Raw genomic sequence first — 12,032 nt, 5'->3', positions numbered from 1 at the left:
GGCTCGGTGATGTTTTTGCTGTCAGATAGGGAACTGAGCAGCTTGGAGATGGGGGCTTGTTATGGAAAGAGCTGAGCTGTGCTGCACTTTTTCTTTCCTTTCTGGGGAGAGGAAGCTCCTTTTGGAGCTGCAGAAATGCCAGAACATCTCTGTGTCCATTTCCCTCAAACCTGCCTGCTGGGAGAGCACTTAAAGGCTCTTCAACAGAGCCCAAGAGAGCTCAGTTAAAAAAAAAAGACGGATATGGATCAAATCCACACTAAATAAACAAACAGCCACAAAAACTGTGCCCAGCGCTCCTTTCAAAGGCACAGCCGGCGGAAAGCAGCGGAATCTCACCTTGATCCGCTCGGGTTGTGATCGCAGCCTCCCCTCGGAGCCAGGGCTCCCTTCCCAGGCGTTTCCATCCTTGGGAAGGGCTCCGGGAGGAGCCGAGGAATCCACGGAGCCTCCCAGGCGTGGGGTCAGCTCCCAGCCCGGCTCTCCTGGAGCTGCCTCCTGATTTTCATCTCCCAGACCTTCGCCACAAAAGCGTCTCGATATGGAGACATATCGATATGGCTGACACTTGAAAGGGCTGGAATCGGAGAGATATCGAGAGCTCTCTGATCCAGCAAGTCATTTCTGTATGATTTTTTAATTTTTTAAATTATTATTATTATTATTATTATTATTATTATTATTATTATCATCCTTATTATCATTATTATCATTATCAATATTATTATTATTATTATCATTATTATCATTATCAATATTATTTATTATTATTTATTATTAATATTATTATTATTATTATTAATAATAATAATAATAATAATAATATTTTTGGTCTGGATCAAATCAAAAGATTCAGAAAAATCACGGAGAGTTTGAAGGAGTTAAATCAGCAACATTTGCTCTGCGTTTAATGGCCAGGTTGGCAAAGAGTCAAAATTCTCCTACAGCTACGATGGTCTCAAATAATCAAGGACAAGGTTTGGAGGGAAAATTTTTTTTTTTTCTTTTTTCTTTTTTTTTTTTTTTTTTAATGGACTAATAAATCTGGGGTGGGGGGGGGGGGGGGGGGTGGAACCAGACAAATTTTTGGCTTAAAAGCCCTGGTTCAGGACAGGGAAAGAGCTCAAACTGCACACGATGGCTTGAACTGGTTGTGTTGGTGGCTCAGGTGGCTTCAGTGAAGAACTGGTCGGGTCGAGACCCTCAGAGCAAAGGGAAGGGAGGGGAAAGGAGCAATTTGTGGGAGCCACTTGTAGAGCCAGGGATGTGTCCGATGGGAGCGGCTCCTGGGAGCGCCCTGGGCCGCTCAGCCCGGCCGGGAGGCTCCGGGGCCGGCGAGAGCCGCTCCCGCAGATCCGATCCCTCCAGGCCTGGAGCTCCCAGGCAGCTCCGTGTTTGGCTTTCCATTCAATATTCCTCGGCTTCGGTCTCCAAGGCTACACGCCAACATCCAACCCCTCCTCCCACTCCCGTTTTCAAAGAAAGAAAAACACTGTGAAAAGAGGCTGCAGCGATTTCTGGGCAGTTTTCAAAGCGGAGAGGCAGCGCTGGGAGCTGCTCTCCCCGCACGCTCCTGGGGCTCTGATCCAGCCTGGGCCGTGATTCCCCCGCTGCTCCATCCTCAGGATGCAGGGAAGCACCCCCAGCTCGGCAAGCGCAGGGTATGGGGGAGCAATTACAAGTTTTTAAGGAAAAAATGGGAGTTTGGAGTAGATAACTATGCGGAGCTTCATTCAAATCCTTCTGCAAAAGCTGGTTTTGTCTGGGAAATCCATAGCGGGGAAGGAGCTGGGGGCTCCTGAGCTGGCCCCACCGCCTGGAGGAGCGTGTGGGGCTGCTGCCCTCGGCTTTGAGAGCTCTGGGGGCTCTCGTTCATTTCTCTTCCCTTGCTTAGGGGATAATCTGCTTTTAGCGGCCGGACACTGCCCTGTTCCAGCACGGACAGCAGGACAGCCCTGGGTGCCGAACCAGAGTCCAGCTGCTCCAGCTGCTGTCACAGCCACGACCCCACAGTGCCAAAGAAATGGGAGATCCAGGGCACAGCTGGGTGGGTGTGCAGGGGAGGAAGAGGAGGGTGAAGAGAAGGAAAAAGAGGAGCGAGGAAGATGAGGAGGAAGAAGAGGAGAAAGGCAGCACCCAGTAGCTCTCTGCAGTGCGATCTGACACCAGGCTTGCTGGATGCTGTGACAGAAACACCTGCAAAAAAAACCAGAGTTAAATCTGCTTTCTGCTGCTGTAATTATATCGCTTCGTTCCAGTTAGAAAATATAAGATACATCTCAAATTCTGTGTTTTTTTTTTAAATTTAGTTTTGTTTGAGACTTTTGTCCCAACGCAATGTTCAAAGTGCTCTCTGTGCGTGAGGAAGGGTTTCAGTCAGGTTCTCCCTGCCTACACCCCCGGTGAACTCGATCCAGCGTTTGATTTCCGTGTCACACCATCCGCATTCCTGCGGCGAGCAACCAGCCCGCTGCAAACATCCACCCCGGGGGCCGGGAGGAGGGTGGCGCTGCCCGGTCCCCTCGGGGACACGCTGGGACAGGAGCGCTGGCCCGGGAGCGCAGCAATCCCCGGCATCTCGGGCAAACGCAGCAGCCCCAGGGCACGGAGCGGGCTTTCTCCGAGGGTTTTAGGCAGGGTTATTTTAGTCCTGAGCTGACTCACACTTATCCCGCTGTGACTCACGGGGGGCCCGGGGCCGGTTAGGGATGTGGCTCGGCACGGCACACTTGGTACACTTGGCACACTTGGCACACTTGGCACTCTTGGCACTCCTGGCACTCTTGGCACTCCTGGCACTCTTGGCACACTTGGCACTCCTGGCACACTTGGCACTCCTGGCACACTTGGCACTCCTGCCACTCTTGGCACTCTTGGCACTCTTGGCACACTTGGCACTCCTGGCACACTTGGCACTCTTGGCACACTTGGCACACTTGATATTTTTGGCACTTTTGGCACTCCTGGCACTTTTGGCACTTTTGGCACTCCTGGCACTCTTGGCACTTTTGGCACACTTGGCACTCCTGGCACACTTGGCACTCTTGGCGCTCTTGGCACACTTGGCACTCTTGGCACTCTTGGCGCTCTTGGCACTCTTGGCACACTTGTCACTCTTGTCACTCTTGGCACTCCTGGCACTCCTGGCACTCTTGGCACACTTGGCACTCTTGGCACACTTGGCACTCCTGGCACTCTTGGCACTCTTGGCACTCCTGGCACACTTGGCACACTTGGCACACTTGGCACTCCTGGCACTCTTGGCACACTTGGCACTCTTGGCACTCTTGGCACACTTGGCACTCTTGTCACTCTTGGCACTCCTGGCACTCTTGGCACACTTGGCACTCTATGCACACTTGGCACTCTTGGCACTCTTGGCACACTTGGCACTCCTGGCACACTTGGCACTCTTGGCACACTTGGCACTCTTGTCACTCTTGGCACTCCTGGCACTCTTGGCACACTTGGCACTCTTGGCACACTTGGCACTCCTGGCACTCTTGGCACACTTGGCACTCTTGGCACACTTGGCACTCTTGGCACTCTTGGCACACTTGGCACTCCTGGCACACTTGGCACACTTGGCACTCTTGGCACTCTTGGCACACTTGGCACTCCTGGCACACTTGGCACACTTGGCACTCCTGGCACTCTTGGCACTCCTGGCACACTTGGCACACTTGGCACACGCGGCTTTCCCCACTCAGCCCCGCACAGGGAGCGGCCGTGCCGGACCCGAGGCTCTGGGAATCGCCTTTCCCGTCCCCTCCGCAGGTGCAGCATCACCGGGAGCGCCCTGGCACCAACGTTTTATGGGAAAGTTTGATTAAATAAAAGATTCCCGAGGCTCGGGTGTTGAAAGGGAGGCTCAGCCCGTGCCGAGCCGCTCACCCCTGGCTCCCGGGAGCTGCTCACTCGCAGCTCAAGCTTTGTTGCACTCATGCTTTGAGCCCCAGCTCCTGGTCCTGCAGATCATCCACCACGGACAGAAAAAGTCGTGCGGACTCTGCTCGCGCTTGGAATCAGCTCTCCTATGGCCCGAGCAGCCTGGAGAACATCGCTTTTTCAGCATCGCTTTCCAACAAACAGCAAATCCTACAGATTTCTTCTTGGCACCGAGCGAAGCATTTTTACAGCGATTGGTTTTCTCGGTGAGATTCAGAGAAAGGCTGAAAGGCTGCTCCCGCTTCCAGGAATCCCGGCGAGCACAGGTCGTTCCCTGTCGGGACAATGCTGCGCAGGCACTGCCCGCATCCCACCCCTGCCCGCCCCCCCCGGGGGAAGCCCTTTCCTGCCTGCAGCCACGGCTCGGAGGGGGACAGGAGGGGAGGTCCCGCGAGTGGCAGAGGGTGACGGTGCCTCTCCACGGGCGGTGGGTGCGTGGCCGACCCCGGGTGTCCCGTCCTGGCCCCGGGGATGCCGCCTGCGCTCTCCGGAGCAGCGGGCAGAGCCCAACCGGGATGCGCCGAGCCGGGATGCCCCCACCGGGTCCGGTCGGTTCCTATCGATGCCAGGCCGTGCCGCTCGGTCGCCGCCGGTCCCTGTCACGCCAGCGGGTCGATGCCAGGCCGGTCCGGTTCGGTCGGTGCCGGTCGGTCGGTGCCGCGGGGCGCCGTGCCGGTCCGGCCCGTGCGGTGCCGGTGGGTGCCGCGGGGATGCGCTGCGCCGCGGTGGGACCGGAGCCGTGGGAGGCGGCGGGGGCGGCCCCGCTAATTGCATAACCGGGACGTCAATGCCGGCGGGAGCGCGGGGGAAGCGCGGGAAGATGGCGCCCCGCGGCCGGCCCCCGCCGCGCCCCGCAGCCCCCCGGGCCCGCGCCCCGAGAGCCCGCTGAGCGCTCCGGGGGCACCGCGGTAAGGAAGGGCGGCACCGGCACCGGCACCGGGCGGGACGGACGGACGGACGGACGGACGGGCGGGCGGGCGGGCGGGCGGACAGACGGCGCCGCGGCCGCCTTTGAATGAGCCAATGGCGGCGGGGCCGCGGCCGCCGCTCGGGGCTGCCCGCGGCCACCCCCGGCAGGTGCCACCGGGGCTCGGGGGACCCGGCCGGGCGCTCCCGCAGCCGCGCGGTCCCGCTGCTCGCCACGGGCTCCCACACGTGTCCGCGGGGCCGGGGGGAGAGCGGCGGGAGCCCCGGGAAGGGAGCGCGGGGGCCCCGCGGGGGAGCGAGGGAAGCGCGGGGGCTGCGGGAGCCCCGGGGATGCGGAGCCGCCGCTCTCCCACGCGGGGACCCGGCGAGTGCCGCTGCCGGGACGTGTCGCGGCTCGGGAGCGCCGGGCTTGGCCGTGAGTGGGATGGCTCTGCCCATCCCGGGGCTCTCGGGGAGCGGGAGAATCCTCGTGGATGGCAGGGGCCGGGCAGAGGGGGCGATCCGCTGCGCCAGAACACGCGTGGTGCCATGAGGCCACACGTGTGGCCGTGACCAAGGGGAGAAAAGTTCATTTCAAGTCGTTTCCGTGCTGTCCTTCGGGATCGCAGCTCTGCTGGGGATGGTTTCTTTGCCTCCTGTACCCCAAACCTCGTGGCGGTGACATTTGGCCGCCTGGGTTCGCTCGCTGTGGGTGGTGCTGGCACATCCCTGCTCCTACAGCAGTGCCGGTGGTTTGGGAGCCCACAAAACTGCGCGGAAATCGCGATTTTAAAATCACGGTAAATTTGAAGCTTTTATTCCTCATGTGCCCCTTCTCAAAACTGACCCACGCGGAGCTGTGGCGTGTCCCAGTGCTGTGGGAGCCTGTCGGGGGTTAATTCCCTCTTGCTCACCGATAGCAAAGATTTTGGCTGCTCCCTGGATTTCGTGGAAAAGAACCGTTTGGGCTCTGTTCTGCAGTGTCCTGAGCCCCTGCTGGTGGGGATGAACCGGCTCCAGCCTCGGGGTTCCCAGGCAAAGCGCTGCGGGATGCTGCGCCCGGCTGATGTGCCGTGCCGAGAGGGCAGGTGACAGCGTGTGTGTCCCCTGCAGGCTCCGCTGATGGAGAGCACCGAGCTGAACCCCCTGATCCGGGACGTGTACGCGGCCCCCGGCCGTGTCCCGCAGGGCAGGGGCAGCGGCTGCCGGGAGCTGATGGTCAGGCTGACCGAGGGGCAGTACGTGCTGTGCCGCTGGACAGACGGGCTCTACTACCTCGGCAAGATCAAGAGGGTAACGTGGGCACCCCCAGGGCAACGGGAGAACCCCAAAGTGGTGCCGGTGCCGTTCCCTGGCTCGGCTCGTGGCTCGGGGGGTGCTGGCCTGGGCTGAAATGCGTCTTTGGTCAGCGGGGAATTTTGGGTTGACATCCTGCCCCGGGTGTCGCGCCCCAAACCTGAGTGCCCGCAGCCCCGAGAGACGGGATCAGGAGCCAGGGAAAACAGGGAAGTGCTGGGAACGGGAGCTGACCCACAGCCGTTCTTCTTGCTCTCTTCTGGCAGGTGAGCGGCTCCAAACAGAGCTGCCTCGTCACGTTTGAGGATAACTCCAAGTACTGGGTCCTCTGGAAGGACATCCAGCATGGTGAGTGATCCAGCCTCCCCTCCCCGCTGTGCTCTGGGGACGCGGCTGTGCCACCTCTGTCACCCTCTTCCCCCAGCCGGTGTCCCGGGGGAGGAGCCCAAGTGCAGCATCTGCCTGGGCAAGAAGTCGGGCCCCAGGAACGAAATCCTCATCTGCGGCAAGTGCGGGCTGGGTGAGTGCGGGTGTCCCCCCTCCCCCCGGGCTCTGCCGTGTCCCCCCCGGGCTCTGCTGATGCCGACCCCTCCCGCAGGTTATCACCAGCAGTGCCACATCCCGGTGGCGAGCGGCGGCGAGGGCCCGCTGGGGACGCCGTGGTTCTGCCGCCGCTGCATTTTCGCCCTGGCCGTGCGGGTGAGCGGAGCTGCCCCGTGTTCCCGGCTCCGGAGGGGCAGGACGCGCTCCCCGGGTGCCTGTGCTGACCCCGGCCCCGTCTCTCCCGCAGAAAGGGGGTGCCCTGAAGAAAGGAGCCATTGCCAGGACGCTGCAAGCCGTGAAGATGGTGCTGTCCTACAACCCCGAGCTGCTGGAGTGGGACTCCCCACACCGCACCAACCAGCAGCAGTGCTACTGCTACTGCGGGGGCCCCGGAGAGTAAGGCCCTGCCTGTGTGCCCCAGGATGGGATCAGGGTGGGCAGGTTTGATCCCAGGCTTGCAGGGCACTGCGGCTTTGCTCCCCACACTGCCTCTGCCATCTGGCTCTCTGCTTGCTCCAGAAATACCAGTCAGGGATGGAGTTTCTCTCCCTGGCCCGGGCCCCGTGCCTGGGAGGGGATTGGGGCAGTGGCTGCCACACGCTGCTGTCACTGCCACTGTTCTCCTGTGCTGCCCAGGTGGTACCTGAAGATGCTGCAGTGCTACCGCTGCCGGCAGTGGTTCCACGAAGCCTGCACCCAGTGCCTCAGTGACCCCATGATGTTCGGAGACCGGTACGACCCTTCTGGGTGTGCTGAGATGGCTCCCCAGGGGCACCCTGGGCACATCCCAGCTGTGTGTCCTGATCCATCTGACACTGACATGGATCCTGTCCCACTCCTCCTGACCTTGCTGTCACTGTTGGCCCGTGCCTGGGCCCTGCATGGCTGTAGGATGATCCTCACTCCCAGCATTTTCCGGGATGTTTTCCAGGTTCTATGTGTTTTTCTGCTCTGTATGCAACCAGGGACCAGAATACATCAAGCGCCTGCCCTTGAGATGGTAAGAAATGGGCTCTGCCTCCTTTGGAATGTGCCCAGGTGGCTCTGGGACACCGGGCTGGCTGATCCCTGGGAGTGTTCAGGACCAGGCTGGACAGGGCTTGGAGCAACCTGGTCCAGTGGAGTGTCCCTGCCCATGGCAGGGGGCGGGACTGGATGGTTTTTAAGCCCCCTTTCAACAGAAATCATTCTAGGGTTGTGTGTTTGGGTAGTGTTCCACCTCTCCCCAGAGCTCAGGAGATGCTGTCCTGGCTGTGACATCTGCTGGGATACACCCCTGGGCTGGGCTGCTTCCCCTGTGAGGTGTGGGAAGGTTCCAGTGGTGGCTTTAGGAGGACCTGGGAGCTGTTGTGGCACTGGCAGAGCAGGGCATAGTGGTGGCACCATCCTGCCAGGGCTGCTGACCCTGTGCCCCTCTTTGCTGCAGGGTGGACATCGTCCATCTCGCCCTCTACAACCTGGGTGTGCAGAGCAAGAAGAAGTACTTTGACTTTGAGGAGATCTTGGCCTTTGTGAACCACCACTGGGACCCTCTGCAGCTCGGGAAGGTACAAACACACCCCAGGTTTGGGCTGGAGAGCAGCCATGGGAGTGAGAAATGCAACCCCAGCTTGTGCAGCGCTCAGCATGGCAGCTCCTGCTCCACAGGAGCTTAATCCCCTTCCTCTGCACTGGGATTTTCCTTGGTGGAGTGTCAGACCCGGCGCCTTTCCCACTGGGAGCTAGGGCTGGGACAAGGCGTGTTGGAAACCTGTCCCGGGGGCAGGACGGGGCGGCTCCCCGAGGGTGGCAGTGCCAGACCCGGGTGGCTCTGGCCAGGCCTTGGCTCCCTCCCTCCCTCCCCGACCTCGGGCAGGAGCCGAAAGCCGGAGTTCGGGTTCCCCCGTCTGTTTGGATTTTGCATAACCACAGCGGGCACTGAGCCCTGCGTGCCCCCTGTCCCGCAGCTCACGGGCACCCCCATCTCGGAGCGCGGCCCCCACCTCCTCAACGCCCTCAACAGCTACAAAAGCAGGTGAGTCCCGGGCCAGGGCTGGCCACAGGGTGGGATGCAGGATGTGCCAGCCCGGCTGAGGCTGTTCCCTCCCCTCTGCCCCCCAGGTTTCTGTGTGGGAAGGAGATAAAGAAGAAGAAATGCATCTTCCGCCTGCGGATCCGCGTCCCCCCGAACCCCCCCAGCAAAGTGCTGCCGGAGAAAGCCCCCGGCGAGGGCGAGAGCAGCCCCTGCGAGCTGAAGAAGAGGGGGAAAAGCAAATACGCCCATAAGGACAGGTGAGTGGCCCCGGTGCCCCCACATTCCGGCAGCAGCAGCCCCCCCTGCCCGCGCCCCGCTCACCCCCTGTTTGCAGCCTCCTGCCGCGGCAGCTCCAGCAGCAGAAGCGGCGAGCGCGGCGCAAGAGGGCCAAGTTCCTGCTGGAGGATGCCATTCCCAGCGTGAGTCCTTCGCCCCCTCCTCTCCGCAGCCAGCCTGGGAGCTGGCAGCCGCGGGGGACTGCCCGGCCCCGGGGCTGCCCGCAGGTTTTCCCCACTGCCGGTGGGCAGGGAGGGCTCCTGTCCCTGGCTTTGGGGACTGGGGCGCGCCCGGCCCCGCTCCGGACCAGCGGGGCCGCGGGAAGGAGCACGGTGGCCCCGGGCAGAGGGTGCCAGGGCTGGGGTGTGGGCAGCTCCCCTGTGCCAGGCAGTGAGGAGTGAGCTTGTTTTTGTGACAGAGCGACTTCACCTCGGCCTGGAGCACCAACCACCACCTGGCCAGCATCTTCGACTTCACGCTGGATGAGATCCAGAGCCTGAAAAGGTCCGTGCAGCTGGACCGGGGGTGTGGGGGGCCTGGGCTGATGCTTGTGCCAGGCTGGGGGCGATGCTTCACCCCAGCCTGTCCCATCCACAGTGCCAGCTCGGGACAGACCTTCCTATCGGACGTGGACTCCACAGATGCCACCAGCACCTCGGGCTCGGCCTCCACGAGCCTCTCCTACGAGTCCAGGTGAGGACTGTGCCCCTTGTTCCCTTCTGGAGGGGTCCCGGTGGCACGGCCAGGGGGGCGAGGGCCCGTATCTTCCCTCTTCATGTCCCACCTTGAGGAGCTTTTCCTCCCCGTGTCCCAAAACGGGCTGGGGCCCCCCGGGTGACCCTTACTGGTGCACAGGATCGGAGCCGTCGGTCCTCGCTGGGCTCCCCCAAATTCCCGGCGTGCCAGCACAAACCGGGGACCCTTTTGGTGCTGCCCTCACTCGTGCCCTGTGCCCTCCCCGGCAGCCGCAGGACCGTGGGCAGCCGCAAGCGCAAACTGGCGGTGCCAGCCTACGCCTCGGGGGCCAAGAGGAGAGGGGGAGAGCTGGGGGGGCGCCCGGCCACGGCCACCCCCGAGGGCAGCGAGGCAGCGGCCGGCCCCGACCGCCCCGACGACGGCATCGACAGCCACACCTTCGAGAGCATCAGCGAGGACGATTCCTCGCTGTCCCACCTCAAGTCCTCCATCAGCAGCTACTTCGGGGCCGCGGGCCGGCTGGTGTGCGGGGAGAAGTACCAGGTGCTGGCACGGCGGGTGACGCTGGAGGGGAAGGTGCAGTACCTGGTGGAGTGGGAAGGCACGACCCCTTACTGAGCCCCGCCAGCCCCGAAACCTCTCCCGGAGCCAAAGCAGAGGAGATCGGGCTGCTGGGGAAGCCTGTGAGGCACAGGAGAGGTGCTGGTGCCTCCCCCCGGCAATCTCGGCGGGTGGAGGCAGCTCCCAGGCCGGCAGTGCTGCCCAGGAATGAAACACGAAGCCCTGCCATTCTGCTTCTTAACGTTAACGATTTCTAGTCCCTTGGCTGTGTTTGTGCAGAGCGTGGCCCAGCCGTGCCCTCCTGATGGAGCCCAGTGCTGGTGAGAGCAGTGAGGGTGTCCAGCCCTTCCAGAAGGGTCCCCCTGGCACAGCTGGAGCAGCTGCTTGGGGGGCACCCCCTGCTCCCACAGAGGGAGCTGTGCCTGGCACAGCCGGGCTCATCCCGGTGTCCCAGCCTGACTGAGCAGCCTCGGGGGGGTCCTGCTGCCAAAACACAAACCCCTCTTCATCCCTCGGCTCTCACAGCTCCTGTGGGAGCTCTCACACCTCTGTGCCCATGGGAAACCAGGGAAACTCTTGGGGTTTTCCACCTCATCCTGAATCCATTCATTAAAGGAATGTGGTTTGTTTCATATAGGAGGAAAATGCCCCAAAACCAGCCCACATGTGGCTGTTGCAGCCGTGGGGCAGATGTGCTCTCTCCCCACGATCTGGACTGTGTGTGGTGCTGCACCAGCTTCATTTCCCTGTTCTGACAATCATGATCTTGGAAGAGATCATCCAAAAAAATCCTCCTTTGCCTTAAAACCACCATGGGCACTTCACAGACTGGAGCCCAAGGCCTTTGTTTCTACAGGAATCTTCATCCCAAATGTGCCAAACCAGCAGACAAACCAAAAAAGGCTGAAGAGGACAGTGGGGGCAGGGGGAAGGGGCTGTACCAGGCTCCCTGTGACCTCCTGGCTGTGCCTCTCTCGTAGTGCTGATGTTTGTGAGCTTTGGGCTTGATTTGTCTGCAGGAGAGAAGGAGCAGCCCCCTCCTTTAACAAAGCAATACTGCCAGCTTGGGCAGGAGCAGAGCAGTTGGCTTTTTAAAAGATTCCAATATCAGATAGATGTGTTAGATTTATTTTCCTTTAGAGAGAGAGAAAGATATTTTTAATGTCCTCCTCATCTCTCCCCCATCCCACCGTGGCTGTCCCATGGGATGGAGGGTGGGGTCCTGTCCAGCAGCAGATCCTGTCCTGTCCTACCTGTGCTTGTGGGATCTCGGCTCATCTGGAGCAGAGTGTCCCTGTCCTTTTGGGAGAGGTGCTGCCAGGTCCCCCTATCCCTGGCAGGGAGGCATCCAGCAGCTGGAGAACTCCCTGTCCTGCCTTAGCTTTGTCCTTGAAGGATCACTTCAAATATTTTCCTTTCTTAGTGCCTAAGGAGCCCTTCCAAGGGGCTGCCAAGAGCTGTGCCAGGGCTGAGCAGGGTTATGCCTGTGGGATGTGCCAATGGACACCACACTCGTGGAAGCACCCACAGGATGTGGCCCTGGCTCCTCTCTGCTCCCTCTCCTCCTCTCCTGGCTTGCAGAGAATTGAATGTGGAGCCTTTAAAAGTATTTTTGTTGCAGAGTATATTTTGCATTCGCTGTAATAGAGATTATAACAACTCTGTGCACCTTCTGATTTCTGAGTTCAGGTTGCTGCTTGTAAGCAAGTCTCGTTTATACCCAAGTTGTAATTAATGTGTCTGATGTACAATTAAAAAGAGGGGTTTTTTTTCAACGTCACTGTTTTTTTGT

General features: G+C 60.5%; 1 protein-coding gene across 1 annotated transcript; it reads left to right on the top strand.

Moving 5' to 3' along the window:
• The first annotated feature begins 4,736 nt into the window (after positions 1–4,736).
• Positions 4,737–12,015, top strand: PHF19 (PHD finger protein 19). Its single transcript, XM_086857878.1, has 15 exons — positions 4,737–4,856; positions 5,968–6,147; positions 6,417–6,498; positions 6,575–6,670; positions 6,749–6,849; positions 6,941–7,089; positions 7,330–7,425; positions 7,625–7,693; positions 8,120–8,240; positions 8,640–8,707; positions 8,794–8,964; positions 9,042–9,126; positions 9,402–9,487; positions 9,581–9,676; positions 9,949–12,015. The coding sequence occupies exons 2-15, from the start codon at positions 5,977–5,979 to the stop codon at positions 10,295–10,297; spliced, it is 1,740 nt and encodes a 579-aa protein (XP_086714004.1). The 5' UTR covers positions 4,737–4,856; positions 5,968–5,976; the 3' UTR covers positions 10,298–12,015.
• Positions 12,016–12,032: the final 17 nt, after the last annotated feature.

Source organism: Cyanistes caeruleus, chromosome 20 (assembly GCF_971803275.1).
Source record: "Cyanistes caeruleus chromosome 20, bCyaCae1.hap1.1, whole genome shotgun sequence".
NCBI lineage: Eukaryota > Metazoa > Chordata > Aves > Passeriformes > Paridae > Cyanistes > Cyanistes caeruleus.
Note: the sequence above shows the minus strand (reverse complement) of the source record. Positions and strands in the feature narration are given on the sequence as shown.